This window comes from Rousettus aegyptiacus, unplaced genomic scaffold, assembly GCF_014176215.1.
Source record: "Rousettus aegyptiacus isolate mRouAeg1 unplaced genomic scaffold, mRouAeg1.p scaffold_m13_p_2, whole genome shotgun sequence".
Lineage (NCBI taxonomy): Eukaryota > Metazoa > Chordata > Mammalia > Chiroptera > Pteropodidae > Rousettus > Rousettus aegyptiacus.
Genome location: NW_023416295.1, coordinates 52,950,131 through 52,970,320, shown reverse-complemented (window position 1 = coordinate 52,970,320; position 20,190 = coordinate 52,950,131). Strand labels below are relative to the sequence as shown.

The window sequence follows — 20,190 nt, the reverse complement described above, 5'->3', positions numbered from 1 at the left end:
TATCATACTTCCTAAAAACTTGTCAGGAAAGGAAACATTCTGTGAAAAGACAAAAATCATTCATCTGTGTGGCACCCTTCCTGGGTAGTTATGCCAGTAAGTTATCCTGTATAGAAATAAAAAGGGTAGAAGAAAGATCGAGGTTTGACAAGAATGAGAGCTCTGTAAACAGCAATAACAATACAGATCCACAGATGCCCTGAGTTCAGATGGCTGCCTTCTAAGCCAGGCAGCCATCTGAACTCAGGGCATCATCTGTGGATTTCTATTACCCTCCCCTGCTCAGGAAACCTGATCTCTCCCTATTTAATAAACCGTCTACTATCATCATACAAGTAATAGAATACATTTGTTCAAAAACATAACCATATTTCATATCTGACATGATAGCAATAAAAATGCAACGTACAAATATATACCCATTGCCTAATATGTCCAAGGCACTCGTAGTAGGGGTGGCTAGTTGCCCACCGGGCACCACCCTTCTCCATTCCTAATGGATCCTGATGCTGATGAGAAGGGCACTACATAGAGTTCAAGGCCTACATTTCCTGGCTTCCCTTGTGTCCAAGGTTGACCATGTGACACAATCTCGACCCTTAAGATATAAGCAGAAGTTCGTGGTTATTTCAAGGTGGCACATTAACATCAGACAGAACTGGCCAGCATGCTCTGGTCCTTCCCATTTTGTAGGAATGTGAACAGGATGAGTGCAGATTTGCATTTATCTTTCCATAAAAGGAAAAGGGAACTACCGACATTTAGGAATATATAACGGAAGGCAGGCAAGCGGGAACTTAGTTGCCTCAGGACATTTTGGGGCTGCTACATTAGCTTTGGACTGATTCTTCTTGTGAAGTAAAAGAAAAATAAATCTCTTTCCTGTTGAACATACTGTCTTTTGAGTTTTATGATTACATAAAATTAAATTCGGTCTGTAACTAACAGAGTGCTTTGTTTAAAGAGCCTTTCCCTTAAATATTTAAAATCTAGTTGTAAGACAGAGACAAATTTTAAAAACCAAATAATATAAAATATACAAAAAGAACCCCAAGAAACAAAGAGAAGACTAAAAGTCAAATTCGAAAAGCCAGAAACCCTAACATACACACCTATGGAGAGCTAATAAAACTTAAATATCATAAAAGGTAATAATAAAATTGATGTCACGTAACAGTAGTTACTAAATTAATTAATGACTAACAAAGGCATATCCACTGATACTGAATCAAGATACTATTAAGAGATGAGAAAGAGTCTGAGAAGACTTCAAGATGGTACCACAGCCTGAGCTGGGACACAGACAACAAACAGCCCATGGAAAAGCAAATAGGAGCCTGGAGTTGTCTATGGGCCACAGAGCGAAAGACTGGGAGCGAAAGCACAGAGAGACAAACAGCAAGCACGGGAGTGCAAGGAGAAAAACAACGAGCCGGAGCGGAGGCTGCCTACAAAGCAGGGGAAACCGCGGTACATCCAGGCCCTGAAGCTTAACGAATGTTACATACATTTGGACTGATTTTGTACATATTTAAGTTTCAGGGCAAAATAGTGATATGATGAGCTGATTCATTCCTTACAAAATCATTTTTAAAAAAACATAGCAGTGGGATATAGATGTGGGATTGGATCTTCTGATAAATAGCATTGCTCCATTTATACTTGTGAATTTCAGATTTTCAAAGGGACACGAATCTTAAGAAAAATATATTCTAAAAATTATTCCTTCCTTCTCCGAAATTTCAGAAGACACTTCAGGGTCTTCTGTGTTTATCAACATCTCTGCAACTGTAGTATGAATAAAGAATGTAGAAATGCTTGTAAGCATAATGTGTGAAACAATGTTAATCTGATAGAGATATGAAACATTCCTACCCACAAAATCAGAATATAAACATCTGACCTTGGAGCCTTTCAATTAAAAAAAAAAATGTCAATTTTGTATTGTACTTAGTTTATACTTTACAATGCCTGAGTCTTCTGTTAACTCTCTGGGGCCTTAAAATATTTCCTTGATGTAATGTACCATCTAGGCTTCTGAGAATAAATTGTCTCTGTCTCTCTCTCTGTCTCTGTCTCTCTCTTTCTCTCTCTCTGTCTCTGTCTCTCTCTCTGTCTCTCTCTCTGTCTCTCTCTCTCTCTCTCTCTCTCTCTCTCTCTCTCTCTCTCTCTCACACACACACACACACACACACACACACACATACGATATCACTCATTTTGTTGCTTAACAATTGTTTTCAATACTGGAGCCTGTGGGACTTGGTAGAGGTACAAAGAAAGACAAAAGGATTTGCCTTAGGTAATTCCAGACTAGAAGTTGAATGGCAACTATACACACCATAAGGAAATTTCATTAACATATTAATTTCAGGAGGTAACAGGTAACCAGGAGAAACACACTAGAAGTCACAAGACCCAGATTCTATTTCTAGCTTTGCCATTGACCTTCTGGGTGACCTTGCATAAGTCACTCGACCCCCAAGAGACTCAGTTTTCTCATCCAGAAACACACACACACACACACACACACACACACACACACACGAGCGCGCGCGCGCACGAAAAAACAAACAAGGCATAACCTAATAGTTATCTGAGAAAAATGCTGTAAGGTAAAGATTCACTCAGAACCTTTTGTGAAGCTGTGATAATTTCTGAGGGCTATGATAAAACCTTCTTTACTAGAACCTTAATTCACTAAAATCAAGGAAATCAGTTCTAAATAAAATTAGAGGAAGCCAAAAATTTCTTTCTGATTTGCTCAACAGGGAGTCTACCAAAATATTCTGTTTCTCATACATCAAAGTGTTATTTGATCTGCTACAAAAAAGATCCATACCATGTTAAAGGCCCTAGTTCAAATTCAAGTTCCTAACCACTGTCAGGAGACTCTTCTAGACATTTAGATCAGACACACTAGCTAATTAGAAATTTACTCCCTAATGCTACTAAGGATTGTCAGAACTGCCCTTAGCATTTCAAATGATTAGGATTCCAGGTGGCAAATTATTTTGCAAGAGCTACTCTTTCAGGAGGCGCGAACATTATGCCAAACCTATGGGAAAGTACCTGCTTTCTTGGAAAAATGAGAAGCTGCTCCAAAATACTCTGAGAAATGTTTGTAACTAATTTGAAAGACCATTATATTATGGTGCATATAGAAAATAACAAGTTAATCACAAATATGGAATAATTTGCTATTTTGGAGGGGGGGGGAGTCATTGTCTAACCAAAGTAGGTGCATACTTTTTAGTCATAAAAATACCCAATTCCTAAAATAAGAGATACTAAAATTTCATAACAATATTATAGACAATGGGTCCTTTGGGGTTAAGATGTCAGGTCAAAGAAATAGCTAAAGTACTTTCTGCAAGTCATAATGTGCTAAATTATATGAACATTTAATACATGTACTCAATGTTAAGGAATGACACAGATTTGGGCTTAGGGAATTTGGACTTATGTAATTATTATAATAGGAACCTGGCAAGAAGTTTATTATAAAAAGACCAAGAGCAATCACAATGATGTGTCTAGTGGAAGCTCAGAATTAACATCAATCGTAACCACAGCTTTCCAGGGTAATCTCAGTTTGCCACTTACCAGTCAGTGCTGAAAGATATTTTCTAGCCAAGTTTTACTCATACTGACTTCCCCCAGACTAACTGCTCAGTCCTTGAAAATGATCACATCTTTTTCTAATGTTTTATACTAAGAAAATAAGAGATGGTTAAATACGTCACTATAACCATGAAAATACAAACTATGTTATTTTATTCATAGAATTACAGATGCAAATAAGACTGAAGAGAGCATTTAATGAAAATCTCTCAGCTGTTATCTTACAGGTGAGAAAGTAATGACTCATAGTTTAAGTGACGTGCCCAAACCAAGGTCACACAGCTAGTAAATGGAGAGTCCAAGTGGTATGCTTTCCACTACAGCAACATGTTGTTTAAAATAACGACATAATGAATGTTTCTTGGTCCATCTAAACTGTAAGATTAACTTGATGAAGAACTCAAACATAAGAAGACACATTTGATATATGTTAATATAAGTTTCATATTCCTAAAGAGTCAGGAAACCTATGTGGTCATTCTTAATGCACTGCCAAGTTTAAATCAAAATAAAGATTCAAGCTCGGAGTAAAAAATTTTTCATTAAATTTCCTTAAAATGAGAGAAAAGTATCAAGAAAGATAAAGAACAAATGTTGGCAAAATTACCATATACTATTTCATACCAAGTAAAATGTCGCTGGTGAATAAATGGTGGATCTAATAAAAAAGAAGTTGAAAACCTAAAAGTTAAAAACAATAAAGAACAGCCACTTCTTTTTTTTAAAAACCACCTTAATTGTTGGAGTTGTCATTTTCGAATAAATTAAACCATGACTTTTGACTTAATGGAATACACTAATAGTTAACTAACAGTTAACTATTAAAAGTTGGGTATGAAAAAAAAAAAAAAAAAAACATTACAAGTTTCTGGTGTCACCAAAACTGTTCAGAAAGAATACTGCCAAAAATATGTTTGGGCCCTTTCTTTTTTCCGTGCAGTAGATTTGATTCTTGAAAGAGTTCAATGTTACGTTCTTATTTAGTGTATTTACAGGAAGTTTAGTATATTCAGTTTTACCGAAATGCTACATTACATGGTGTGTTTATTACCTTATAAAATACACTGCTACAAGGAAGACGTGAAAAAAATCTTTACAAAAAAAATAGATAAAATATTTTCATACATAGGATTGGTTGCATTAATAACAGAAAACCCTTTTCACAGAGAAATTTAATGGAAAGTTTTTCTGAAGTAAATAGGAAGAAATTCAATAGAAATGGGTAAAAACCAGATGATAATAAACTGCTGCCATATGTTTAAACAGTAAAACAATTACATACTCCAACAATGAAGATGGATATATTATATATTATAGTGAAACAAAGAAATTGTTCCTCAGTAAACAAGTAGAAAATGTAATAGCTAGCAGATTTCCTACTGAACTAAAAGCAAAGAGGCCTGAAGTTTCAGTAGAAAAAGAAGAAAAAATAAAAGCTTCAATACAGTCTCTAAGTCACACTGCCCTGAGATCAAGACCAAACTGCTTTGGCATGGAGCTTTTTAACTCTGTACAGAGATGTTCTAGTGCAGCATGTTTTTTCCCCCAGTCTAATTTCAATATACCCTCTAATTACCTGGAGCCTCAATGAATTACAGTCTCTCCCAGGATATGTAACTAAAATTTCCAACATAGTAATAAACACACAATAATGGGGGTTGGAGGGAGGCAAGGAAAAGAAAATAAAACAGTCAAAAGCAGCCACATACCCTCTTTTGTAGAACTATGGGCGTTATTGCAGGCAGAGTGACTCTTCTCGCACTTAAACTCATGCCTGCTCTTAGAACGATCCCCTCTCACAGATCATGGACGAAATGAAAGAAATCTCTTACAGTTACTCCTTAGGAATCTCAGGGCTCAGCGCAAAGAAACAACTAGGAAAGCAATAAATGTCACCCTGCTTATGTGATTCCAATCTACCCAAAGCCAATTAAGGATGGCTGTGGGACAGTACAAGGCAGCAACCAATCAAAGCCCGGAAAACTCTGCCTTTGTCCTTGGAAACACATTCTGATACTTTTGTTTATGATATTTAAAGAACCAGATTAACAGGCATCTAGTTCACTTAATTTTTTTTTTCCAAAACAGTGCAATTCGATGCCATCTTTGTTGACTAAGCAGTTTTGTCTTTATTTTACTAAAACATTTCGACATATGGCAGATAAGAAACTCTTTACATTGGTCTATTTAAAGTATATAAATAGGCAGATGAACTAAATTTACTTATGCTACTTACAAAATTAATAACTGAGTTGACTGGAATATATTATATGAGGCACAAAAAAATCCTAGAATTAGAGTTGGTCCAAAAGTGTTAGTTTACAGCTTATAATAAAAGATTTCTAATATACATATATGTATTTCATCTCCTAAATAGCTAAAAGTTTTGTATTTTAGACCTTTCAGCTATCCTTGAAGTTACACACTTAAATATTCTTGTTAAATATTACCTGAACAATCAACCTAAGTAATAGTATTAAATATAAAAGGGGCATTAAACTATAATATATGAGTCTCAAATGCTTATGTTTTTAAAAAGCACAGATCTGTGATTTAGCATATTTCACTCAATTAAAAGTATTTAATTGAGTGAAAGCATTTAATTTCACTCAAAGCAGTCTCAAAATTTTAATGACCATTGAGCTTTTTTTCTCACAGTAACTAAAAATTGTATTCTATGATTTAGGAAGTTGGAGGAGGGTCACAACTAAACATTGCTTGCTAACAAGAATACTTTCAAAAAAGTCTAAATAAAGAGTAAAAGAGACTAAAAAAATGATAAAAAGGTATTGCAACAGTAAAGTTAATCTGAGTTTTGATAATTAGAATAGCTCTCCAGAACTGACACTTTAATTAGCACCTACTCAGTGCTCTTCAGCTATAACACACAGAGGAATCCACTGCCTTCAGCATGAGGGGAACGGCGTGTAATTTCTAGATTACAACACGGCTGTCGTAGTCACAAGGCAAAATGGAAGATCCTCAGCAACTCAGACAGAAACTTTCCACTTCATCATCTGGACTGCTATTAGGCAGAGTTTACTTTATTGCTTTACTTTTGGGTGTGTTTTATATGCATGGTGATCTCATATTCCTCAAAAGGAAAATAGGAACAATCTCACACTGTACACAAACTTTAGGGTTCCTTACTTGGAATTTCAAAACCTGCAATCCTTCACAATGGTAGCCTGCGGGGGGAAAAAATTCACTTAATATAAAGAGTCGGTTGACAGATCTAGTTTGGGGGCATTTGTTTGATCCTTAGCCAGTTAGATTTATCCTAGTATTTTAAAACTACAACTACCAATAAAAATCTACTAATACTGGGAGGTAAGTTAGCATTTGTAAAGTAAAAGATTCTGATTTAACTTTGAGTCACTTTTTAGCAGGCCAAGAATAACAAAGCCCACAGTAACTACATAATTTCAATTATTACCTATAATATTTGGCTTTTTCTTTCTTCTTTTCTCAATTTAGTTTTTGAATAGTGTTATCTCTGGTCTCAAAAATGGGGTTCCACCATAATCAAAGCAATTCCTCTCACTAAATAATGACACTAAGTATCTACAATGTACCAGGCACTGTGTTAGGTGGTAAGAAGATGCTGACAAATAAGATATAGTCACTGTCTCATAGTGAAATAGAGATTTTTTTTCTTAAGTTAAAAAAGTCACACTCAGGTGTGGGCTAAGTAAGTCTAATTGTGATGCCAAGTACCAGGGGTGTACCAAGGTAGAAGAGACAACACATCAGAGGTGAGATCATAGATCAAGACAGGCGTCAAGGAGGAAATGGCATTTGCTTTGAAATGTGATAAGGGGAAAAGAATATGCAGAACTCAGTAACTGATATGGATACAGAGTGACGTTCTCAAAGCTGACTCAAAGTCTGAGTCTAGGCGAGTAGAAATCAAAGATGCTGTTTTACATCACACTACTGAGCTTTTCAAACACTAAAATAAATCCTTCAAATAAAAATAATGCTCATATTTATGTCTGTATTTATTAAACAACATGTCTGCCCTATAAAGTCTTAAAAAACATGACAGACAACTTACTGCTAGTTCAAAGCATCATGTCTTTGGTCCAAAATTGTCGGCCATAACTTTTATCCCCATATTGCAGCAGCTAAGGAAATTAACTCTTATCCTTGTTTGGTTCAAATAAATTTTTATAAAAATTCAAAAACAAACAGAACAAAGAAATGGTCTTAGATAGAATTACATATTGCAAAAGAACTGTCCCAAGTTTACAAAGTATGTAAGCCAATAAGCCAAGGTGAAAACCTCATCTGGCCATCTCCAAGACATTCCACTATTCCATGCTATAATATTCTCTCCCATACTGTACTATATAATTTTATACAAAATTTAGCATAATATGCCATTTTCAACAGCCCTTGTTTCTGATAGACTTACCTACTTGTTTTACAAATTCACTTAATAAATATGTATTGAGGGCATTACTATGTGTAAAATACTATATTATTGGCTATGGGATATTCAGAGTTGATCAACTCCTGATTCCTGTTTACCAAGGCGTTGACACATGGCAACATGCAAGCAATTAGTCAAAGTAGTGTACAAGGTGGGATCCAGGCAGAAGAAGAAGGCTAACCAACCTCAGCACAGTCAACCTCTAGGTTCCAAACCTGCCTTGTAAACCTATTTTCCCACTCAAGATCAGCAAAAGCTTCTTGAAGCTCCCCAAAGCACATTCTGCATTCCTCACCTTCTTATTTATAATGTTCTCTCACTAAACCCCAAGACAAGCCACACGCTCGCTCTGCCCCTTTACTTCCTCCTGTGTACTGTGCTATTGTGCTATTCATCTGGGGTAGCTCATTGCCTCAAAGACTCAGATCAGAATTCACCCCTCCAAGAAGTCATTCGTCCAACTAAATTACATCGTTCCTTGTTTTGTGCTTTTTTAGGACTTAAACTTTTCCATTTCTCATGCTTTGCTCTGTACTTACTAATGCATTGCAATGATAACTTATAAACCCTTTCTTAGGCCCTAGTTTTTTGCCTAACAAAAATATAATATATAATACCTAGCAGAGTGTTCTCTATATACAATCGTGTTCACTCAAAATCAATGTGGAAAAAGTAATCACTCTTGTCACATGGTGGACAAGCCTCTTTTCTCATCTTAACAAATGCTAGCCTTATGATTTATTCTGAACAAAAGTACATGGTCTTCTTCACGGGAATATTTGGATATTCTTTTGCTATCTGACATAGTTCTGTTAACGGTCAGTAGTGTCAACACTAAATTTAACTGCTGCCTAAAGAATGCCGGTTTCAGAAAAATCTTAAAATATTTTGGTATAGCAATTAACTGTCTAAATCTTTAGACATAAACTCTGTGCCTCTAGTTCTATCTGCTCATCTTACTCTACTAAGACCTTTCACTACCCTAGGTATATGATACCGCATCGGTCTTCTTACTTGATGAGCCTCATCTGATCTACCTCTATCCTATTTCACCCCTCCACTCTGACAGCTATTTCCTTCTAACAGGAATTTTTAGAATTTCTCATTGATTTAAACTATAACTGGAAATTTCTTCTTTCAAAGAAATTCTGGAATTGCCTCATAGTAATGAAACATTAGCAATCCACAGTAATGAATCATTTCAAACATTAGCAATCCACAGTTCATTTAAATATTAAAAAGTGTCTGTTATTCTACACCTGACACAGTTTTCTATAGCAGATGGACAGTTAAAAAATAATTACAGCAATGTGTTAAGTTTTGTAACCAACAAAGGATTCGGGAATAAAGGTAATTCCAGGTTAAGAAAACGTATACAAAGATGAGTGTGGAAAAACAGGAGGGAAGGACCAGTCAAAAATATTCATTCTATGTCATGCTGAGGCGTCTGACTTTTGTCCTTGAGAGTAGCAATACTTGATAAAATGTGAATTTGACCTGTTTTGAAAACAAACTGTGTGAGTTCTCAGAATAGTAACTAGAAGCAAGGAAAACAGAACAATCTATATGAGCCCGAGAGAGAAATTCAGATTTCCAGATAAGAAGGAAGTCAAGGTTTTAGAGATGACCAAGAGGTAGAAACAACAGGATCAAAATTCATACAAAAGTCATTAATTTTTTTCCTGTATTTGAGTGTATAACACAAGTTGTAATTAACAAAAGTACAAGCTATAAAAAGATAAACAGCTCGTCTAAACTCTTCAGATCTCATATACCTTAAGGTTTTCTTAAGAAAAATAGTCATTAAATTTTAGAGAGATTAGATCAAGAGAACAGGCAAAAAACAAATGCCTAACCTTTCTTCATATCACAAAAAAACTTAAAATGACAAGAAGAAGAAGAAAGAGAAGGAAAAAAAATATTTCCTTGCTAAGAAACAAGTACTTTTTTTTTTTATTACCATTTGGGAATATAAGAAAGATACCTTCAGTAGGCCATTAATTTAAAGAATTTCTAGAATCTAGAAAGTCATTGGGATTAAATTGTTAAGAATGCAACACAGACCTTCCAAAAGACCAAAAAAAAAAAAAAGTCAACCAAAACAAAGCAAAAAATGTTTCTAAATAAGTAATTCCACATTAAGAATAGACAACCAAGGACTGCTAAACATTTGAAGAAAACGAACATGACAAACGATGTAAATATGAACTTCTTCCAAAAATGGAAGAGAAATTCAGGGGAAAACAATTAGTTTTTTAAAAGTCTAACAGGATGTCTCAGATGAGGTCAAGAATCAAGGAGCTACAGCACTGATAAAACAAAATGCTCTGCTGAGCAAAAGTAGCAAAGAATCACACCATTCTTGTATGTTATAAAGAGTATGGGAATATGACAATATAAGATCTTATTATTATAATGAACAAAGTCAAAAACTAAGAAATAGTATGAGAGATAATGCTGAGTGTCTCATATAATGTAAAAAAAAAAGTCAAAGAAATGAAAAGAGAAAAAAAAAAACACAGATGAACAATCCAGAAAGATCAACATATATAGAATTACAGAAAGAATAAAAAACAAAAGTAAAAGAAGAAAGAAGAGGTAAAAGTTCCCTGAGATGATGAAAGCTACAAGCCTTTAAAGTAAATGGGCTCACAGATGGTTAGGTACATTGAATGAAAAAATAGTAAGAAATTTGAACATTTTTCAAAGAAAAAATGTGAAATTTTTTTGAAGAGAAAAAATAAAATTCTCAACACTTTTTTAGAGAATTCATGTTTACATGCAAGGTATTAGAATCAGTCTGTTATCGGGATATTATCTAATTTCTCATCAATATCCCTCATAAAAATTTTCACAAAAAATAATAGAAACCAGAGAAGGTCAGAAATCCATTTTACAGGGAATGTCATACCTCTATAGATGTGGGAAGTCATTATATTAAGAAAAATTTCACACCTTCCTATTTCCATTCACTTAGAAGAACTAGAGATATATAGATATATATAGAGAGAGAGATAATGTATAAGTATACCTATCTATATTTAGCTAGCTTCAAACACATAAAAAAAGGAAAATTCTTTTTAACATAGTATGTAGATGATGGCTGTTTTCTTCAAGAACCTCCCATAAATATGTTCCAAGAAAAACCCACTTCTTTTAAAGGTAAATAATAAAGAATAATAAAACCATTATTGAATCTGTACACACATACTATGAATGAATCTGTACACACATACTTGATCTGGCAGATCAAGACTCCCTGCCAGATATGTACTACCAAAGATCTGATAAAATTTAAGATCATACATTAAACCAAGAATAAAAATTAATGAAGCAAAATCTTATCTGTTTACACACAAAGGAGAAAATTCAAAGCATAAAGAAGAAACATCTCAATAAGAAGAGATGAAATATCAGCTGGCGGAGCTCAAGAGATTTAATTGTTATGTATTGAAATGTATAGTGAAACCAGAGTTAGAGTAAACAGATTACAGATACAAGAAGTAAAATTTCAAAACTTTATAAGAAACAGAGGTCTAAAGACAAGGAGGTTTATATTCACGTAACTGGAATCACCACAGAAGAAAACCAAATTACAGAAAAGAATAAATATATAAATAAAATAAAAACCTTTTTAAATACTATTTTATTTGAAAGAGCACCGGTTCCCCATAGAAGCTCATTTTTAAGTCAAGAGTAAGACACCCTAGTAAAGTTACTGAACTTCAAATATAAAAAATACTTTGGACTTTAAGGCAAAAAAGCTCTCATAGCTTCTAAGTGGAGGGAGAGGGATCAGGTCTGTTGTAGTATTTCTCTACAACAGCATTCTACTACAGGTTTCAGTAGACCCCACTGCCTTCTAGCTACTCTACGGATGGTGTCGTGCCCATGAAATCCTTGGGGAAAAAAAAAATACATGAGATTCTCAATGTAGCCAAACTCATTAATTATAAAGGCAACAAACAATGTTCAAAAGTTTTGACCATATGCAAACACACAAAATCTTGTTCCCATGGGATCTTCTTCAGGAATTTATTAAAAGATTAAACTGTAATCATCCAAGAGATGGTTAGAAAAATCAGAGTAAAAAAACTAGAATAAACACCAAAATTAATTATGAAACTAAATCCCTATGTGAATATGTTGTTATAATAAATTATAAGTAATATAAGCCTTAACAATGCAGAAATTATAAAACAAACAAAAAGATGAGAGATGAAAGAGGAAGAACATGGAATGCTACTGAGATCAAAAGATATTTAAAACTATAAATCATAGGAAAATGTACGTAAATTATTCTATATGCTAAAATTAGCTGGCAGCAGATTGAAAAAAAAATTATTATTCCTCCTGAGGGGATTAATAATGTTTAAAATATCAATAGGATTAAGGATTTTCATGCACTTATAGTAACAATGACAACAGAAATACGAACCTTTCTAAGTAAAAGAACACAAAGCTAAGAAAGTAGAACACATTGTAATTTTTTTCAAAAGCCATAAATTTAAAAAACACACTGTAAAATAATATGAAGTATTAACACTAAACTTTTATGTTATCTAAATAAATGTCAGAGAGCTAAACTCAGCTATTGAAAAGAGAAAAAAATCTTTTCATTTCAATCATAAAGCAAATTCCACTGTATTCTGTGAATAAGAGACCCGTATAATCAAATGATTCAAAACTTAGAAGAACAAAGGAATAGGGTGGGGTGAGAAAGGAAAGAAAGAAGAAAAAGCAATGCACAGAGAATGAAAAGAGGAAGGGAAGGAAAACAGAAGAAAATATCTTGCAAGACTGAACTCAGGACAGAAGAGTTTTAAACAAGCAATTAAAAAGCTTTGCAATGCTGAATGGTATGATTCACAATAAAAAATATATTGATTATGAATATCTACGTAACATATAGTACACATTTGTAAAACATACCTTATAGGAGCTAAGGGGAGAATCAGATAAAAACTTATTATTAACAAGTTTCAAATCACAAAGCATAGTGGATTAAAAATATAAATATTAAATATTAAAAATGCAAATAGGCTGATATTATTAATAAAACTAATTTTACTGTTACTTATTGAACTCCAAGGTTATGTCCGGGAATATAATTTCTCTTCAAGAGAGTGATTTTTAAAAAAACATCAAATTTTAGGTCACAGATAAAAATCCCATTATACTGTAATTCATAGATTAAGCACATATTTACTAACAAACAAGAATGAATATTAATTCATTAACATCCAAAAACTTGAAAACATCATTAAATAGATAAAGAGTAGTGAAATAAATTGGGGGGGAGGGGGAAGAAAAAAATACCAATATACAAAATAAGAAATAATAACAGAGAAATAAAGAAGCAATTAAAAGAATATTAAAAAACTATTTTCCCCAATTTTATAAAAACAAAACCTGGATGAAATGAATAATTCTCTAGGACGATATAATTTATACAAATTGAATCCAGAAAACAGAAAATTCAAAGAATTAATTATCACAGAATAAAGTTATCAAAGAGCTACTCCCCCCTAAAGTGGCCCAGTCCCAAGTAATTTGTTTACAGAGAAATTTTACAAAACTTTTAAGGAACGAATAATGTCTAAGTTATCCAAACTGTTTCAGAGTAAAGAAAATGTGTAATTATAGCAAGAAAGTGAGAAAAACGAGATCAATGAGGAGGGTTTTCCATAGCTGATATATCCAATATACTAGAAAACTGTGGTCAATCAATTTTTAAAAAGGTACTGACAAATCTATGTGTATATAAAACAGTTGAAATCAATAGAGAGACGATGAGACACGCAAAAATGGCTAACTATACCCATAGGAGTAAATAAAAAGAAAACTACAGACCCAAAATGATGTCATTTGTACTAAAGCCCATAATACCAAACCCAGACTTAATACCTGGCTTAACTGCAGTTCCGACCTTCACCAGCAAAGCAATATTAATTTACCAATCTGGAATTTTCTGGTTAACACCAATGAGGTAATCCATCTCCATCCTGCCCCTTGTCCCCGCCAATAGAAAGAAGAGGTAATCTACATGATACACCCTTGCCCTTCCTTTCCCCCCCCAAAAGATAATGACCTACTCTAAAAATAATCCTTTTTTTGTTTGTTTTTTTTGGCTAATAAATCTCTGGCAAACTCTTTTTTTAAATAAAAATCTTCCATTTTATACAACTCACTGAAGCACCCTTCTAGATGCTAGATGGGATGCGGTCCAATTCATGATTGCTTAATAAAGCCAATTAGAGCTTCAAATTTACTTGATGGAATTTTGTTTTTGGCATTACCTAACATGACACACGAAAATGGACTCCGAAATTAGAAAATGAAAGAGAAGTTGCTAAAAATTAACTAATTTATACCCATGTTTAAAGAAATAACCAAAGAATGGTCAAATAATCTTCTGGTGGTAAAATCCTTCTTTAGTAAGACCTACAAGGCATTAAAAAAAAAATTCAACAAATTTAAGTTATAAATATTTTTAATGTTTATAGTAAAAGACTCCATACATACAATTCAAATACAAGGCAGATTGAGAGAAAATATGTGCAACGTGTTTAAGAAAGAACTAATATCCAGAATACATAGAGTTCCTAAAACACAACAGAGAAGAGTAAATACATTACAAAAGAAAAATAAACAAAGGCAGATTCAACACACAATTCACACACACACATCAACATATTATACCACTAGATATACAAACGAGAAAAGATATTCAATCCCATTATTAATAAGAGAAATGTACATTAAAGTTAGGCATTTTCAGTACTGGACAAAAATTTAAAAGACCGATAATGTCGAATGTTGGCACAAGCCTTAGGAAGACAGCGGTACTCTCAGATACCGAAGGAAGTAAAATGAATGGGAACAGACTTCAGAAAGACATTTGACAACATCTATAAAATTCTTGAGAAGCTACAGCCTTCAACATAACTGTTCTTTTCCTGGTTCTATATAATACAGACTAACTAACAAATATTTATAAAGGCATCTGGAAGAATGTTCACTGCATCACTGTTTACAAGAGAAAAAAATTGAAAACAATCGATATATTGAAAGTAGTTACAGATTAAGAAAATGTATTGCATTCAGACTACAGCAGGTTAGGTAACAATTGCTAGAACTAAGATATGAATTAATAAAAGATTGCTAAACCTAATGTTGAATTTTTTAAAACTATAGAACAGTAATTTTATGTGAGTCCATTTGTATATAAAAAAAGTACTTATACTTTTTATATATAGATTAGTATAGCTAAACCCATAGAAAAGACCTAGAAGAATCTATAACAAATTTTGAATAATCTCGATTTCTAGGGAAGAAAGCGAGATTGAGAAGAGAGATGATCATAAAGTGGTTATTTTAATATATTTACTTATATAATTTTTATAATTCACTATTTGTATAAAAATTACAATGTAAAAAACTACAAGACTACTCAATTTAAAGGTCAAATAGTTAATAAAAATAGAGTGCATGAGCTCTGACTGCTCAAATATTGACAAGGGCTCCTTAAGAATATTTACTTGCTCTTACTTCTGAGCAGTTATCTCGTATTGGCATGTAATGCACTCTATGATACCTTATCTAATTCTTTAAAATATATTGTATTTGGGAAGTCCATATTACTTAAACAATAAGCAAATATTTGAATTGTCTATGAAGTCGTCTCATGTAACTTAGTACCCAGGAATCTTTTCTAAAAGCCTCTGGTCAAATGGTCATTTAGCACACCCTTAAAACCTCCATCTACTGAAAAGTAATCAACACCATGTGTTGATATCTTTGAATCCCTGAGCCCACTAGGCTCCCAGCGGGCTTTTGTTAACTATTAGCTAAATGCAGGCATGCTCTAGTTGAATTTCCCCTCAAGCAAGTGAAACATACTCCATTTTAAAGAGGAAATAGGAAATATCAGCCAGGAAATGTGTATTTCCACTGTTTGATGAACAAACCACCTGTAGTTAACATGTGTTCTACCATTCCTCTTTCCAAGTAAAACAGAAACTGTTCTTTTCTTTCTTCTAGTCTATCCCTCCAACTACACTTTGCCCCCTGTGGCAGGCTGAATAATGGTTCCCACAAAAATGTCCATGTCTTAATCCCCAGAAACTACGAATATGTTATCATACATGGTAAAAGGGACTTGCAGATATGATTAAGGTAAGGATTTTGGTAAGGGAAGATTATCCTGAATTGTTGAGGTGGCCCCAATCTATTCACAAGAGTCCTTATAAGAGGAAGGCAGGATGGTTAGAGTCGAGAAGTCAACTCATCAACTGCAGCAGAGAGAGAGAGAGGTAAAAAGAAAAGCTGGGTCAGAGTGAAGAGGTTCTAAGAGCCAAGGAATGCTAGCAGCCTCTAGACGCAAGAAAATGCAAGGAAATGGAAACTCAGGAAATAATATAACCCTGCTGAAACCTTGTTTTTAGCCCAGTAAACTGATTTCCGATTACTAAAACTGTAAGATCAAAAATGTGTATTGTTTTAAGTGACTAAATTTGTTATTACAGAAACAATAGGAAACTCATGCATCCCTCTTTCCTTCCCAGCTTCTTAGTTTTACTTTATAATCTCTTCTCCTGGATATTTAACCTTTTCTCAACCAGATTCCTCTCACTGGCTTTTAAATATACCCAAACCTCTGGATTTAAAAACAAAAGATACTAAAATGTGCTCCCCCTACCCTGCTAAAACATCTATTTTTTCTCTTTACCAACAAACTTCTCAAAATATAATTTAAGGTCTCTACTCTAAAGGTCTCGTCCAACTTTTTTCACTAATGATCTCCTTGAAGCTAAGTAAAACGGACTTTTCTTCATCATTCATTCTATTTACTCTTCAGCATTATGTTGACATTCTTGGCTAGCCTTTCTTCAGAGACTCTCTTTTACTCAGTTATTCAGATCAAAGACTTCAATTACCACCTTATAGGCAGATGCTCACACACTTAAATCTCCTTCTCATATATCTCTGTGAAGCAACGGACTTATATATTTAATTGGCTAATTCATTTAGATGACTCCAGTGCACCTCAAACTCAAAAAGTCCAAATTAAACTCATGATGTCAATATCTGCCACCCAAATCTGGTGCTCTTCCAGTGTTTTCAGCTCAATAAATGGCACCACCATCCATCCATCCAGTTGCATAAACCACAGATTTGGGAGTAATTTTTTATATACCCCAATTGTTCACATCCCATAGCTACTATATCGCCAAGTCCTGCTAATCTTACTCCCTGAATCTCTCTCAGATCGACCTATTTTCATCTCTTATAGATACTCTAGGAATGAAGTGGAAGCTTCCTCTTCCACACTGGAATAGCTAAGAGAAAAATACAGAACATCGTGTGCTGATTCTCCCTCCTTACAGTTGTACCATAATTATTTGTCTGAGTTCCTCTAGATGAGTCTTTTTATGCCCCTTTTCCTGTTTATGTCAGCCACTGCAAGCCCAGGAGTCCCAGGTCATGCACCCTCTGGCCCAGAATCTCTGCTTAGGATCAAAACATTACCTCCTCTGACCTCATCACCCACATTTCCCTAGCTACTAAAATCCTTTTACTATGCCTCCGGGTCTCAGTCATGAACAGAATCCCATAAAATAAAATTCAATCTCTTCTCTCAAATTCCCCTTCATTCTAACTGATTATCTCTGAATTTTAATTATCACAGAGGATCACTGTTTTCCATGTGGCCTTCATCTTATGGCTCTAATCTCTTCCACATTTCTCTTGGTCCTGGACCCAGAGGTTCTTCTTGTTCCTCACTGTTATTTTTAGACAGATCTCCCTTCCTCATAACTAAATTTGCTTAGCTTTAAACTTTTTATCATTAAACTATATTACCCACTACTTCCTTGTAGCAGTTATCTTTGGTCACCTAAGCTACTCTCAAGAATGGACTGAGCTGATTCATCTAATCAGAGAATAAAATGAATATCCTCAGGAAGATGACTTCATCTAAAACTTCTTCAAGTTTTCATACAGAACATCCAAAATTTGCTTTAAACAAGTCAACTGGCATACAAATAAACAGGGTTGGGAAGTAATGATAGACTAGACCACAGAAAGGTCTAGATATTGGAGTCATCAGATATAAATTTCAAAATAATTGTAATTAGTAGGTTCAAGAAAATAGACAACACAATGAAGAATCCAAACAGATGTCAAATCTGTAAAAATGAATGAAACGGATATCCTAGAACTGGAAAGTACAAAAGTGAATTTAAAAACTCAAAATCTGGCCTTAATGGCAGATTTGATACAGCCGATGATATTAGTAAATTGACATATTGCTGTAAAATAATTCGGACCAGTATAAGAAGAGCAAAAAGGGAGGAAGGAAAAAGAGCATAAGGTACATATAAGGCAAGGAACAAAGACTATAAGGGCAACAGAGAAAGAATTAGGAAAAAAATATTTAAAGAACTTTCTTCTTATGGTAAAGACGCTCCAAAACTGAGGAAAGCCATCAAGTCAAAGAATTAAGAAGCACTATACATATCAAACCAATAAATAAAATAATAATAATAAATAAAAATAACTAGGCTCAACTAAAGACAAGGGAAAATCTGAGAAGTAGACTGGGGGCGGGGGGGGGGGGCTAGAAATATTTTTGAAAAACCAATCAGATTTACAGCTGATTTCTTAACAGAAATGACAGAAGTCAGAGAACAATTAAAAGGCATGTACAATGTGTTAACAGAAACTTCAAATTTTATGCCCAGTGAAAATACCCCTTAAATATATTTCCAGACAAAGAAAACCGGAGATAATTTGTCATAAGTAGAACAGCATTAAAATATTAAAATATTAAAGGAACTTCTTCAAGTGATAGAAAATTTATTCCAGACTTTTTCTTAGAGAATGCAAGAAGAGCAGTGAAAAGGTAAATATATCAGTAATACAAAACGATTTTTGAGTGAACATATTAATGTCTATTAAGTTTAAAATATATGTAAAATTAAAGTACATGAAATTGCCACAAAGGATGGAGGCCAATAATAGATTTAACTGGTCTGCGTAACGGTGATAGTATTACTTCAATGAGTCAAGGATGCATGTTACAAAGTCTAGGATAACCGCAAAAGGAATAGTAACATAGTGTAAAACCACAAGATAATAGAGTAAAATAGTCAAGTATTTTTTAAAAAGTTCATTAGTCCAAAAGAAAGTAAAAAAGGAAAATTAAACATAAAACAGATGAGAGAAATTGTAAAAGGGTATATAATAAACCACCTGAAAATGTAAAAAAATTTACACATTTTTACATCAAAATTGAAATAGTTACTTCATAGATTTGATTATAAATATTCCACTTTGTGGAACTTATCTTACTTGAAGGAGTCTCCTTCTTTACTGGTGTTGAAAATCATACTTGTTTAGTCTTCCTAAGAATCTAATACAATTAGGTGATCTCACATGCACTTAAGGCATTTTAAATCAAATTCCATATTAATACTCGAAGTTTAGAATAAATTACATTTAATTTGATTTATAAACTATTAAATGTTTGACTCTATTTCAATTTCCATCATATCTTTATTTTAAGAACAATTTTCGCCCCCAAATAAAAGTTTTATTGTCTTTATGAATTGTGACATAGGTATTCTCTGAGATGAAATAACATTTAGGAAGCCATTTTAATGCTAATGTGATGTTGGATTTAACGTTAGTCCTTATTTTCTTAGGGAATGTATACCTACTCAAAAGGTTCATTAAAGAAAGTGAATTTCAAACTGTCACATCTCTGGATTATGATGAGAGACTCTAAAAATGACCCATACTTGAACTCTGACTGTATCACTTGGTGATGGTGAGTGATCTTGAGCAAGCTACTTAACTTCTCAATGCCTTTGTTTCCTTATAGTGATAGTATATGTAAATAATATGCATTATACATATTAGCTGCTAGTATCATTATTATTTATATTGTCAGTATTATAAGTCCTCTACCAACTTTCAGAGCATCTACCCTTATCTGCAAAATGAATTACTTGCACAAAATGATTTTAAGTATTTTTTCCATTTATAAAGGAAAAAAATATTAATATAAATTTAAAAACACATTCACGTCCTGAAAGAAGCTAACACGTGTATATTTATCAGGAGGA

General features: G+C 33.6%; 1 protein-coding gene across 3 annotated transcripts in view; it reads right to left on the bottom strand.

Annotated features, from left to right (window-relative positions):
* GRB14 (growth factor receptor bound protein 14) overlaps nucleotides 1–20,190 on the bottom strand; it is a 112,643-nt gene that overhangs the window by 56,616 nt on the left and 35,837 nt on the right. Inside the window, exon 1 of one of the 3 annotated variants that reach the window (XM_016152477.2) lies at nucleotides 5,334–6,018. The exons of the other annotated variants lie outside the window; for them this stretch is intronic. Coding sequence (XP_016007963.1) covers nucleotides 5,334–5,396 — 63 coding nt within the window. The 5' untranslated portion in view covers nucleotides 5,397–6,018. Of the gene's footprint in view, nucleotides 1–5,333; nucleotides 6,019–20,190 lie in introns of those variants that run through there. 3 annotated transcript variants of the gene reach the window in all.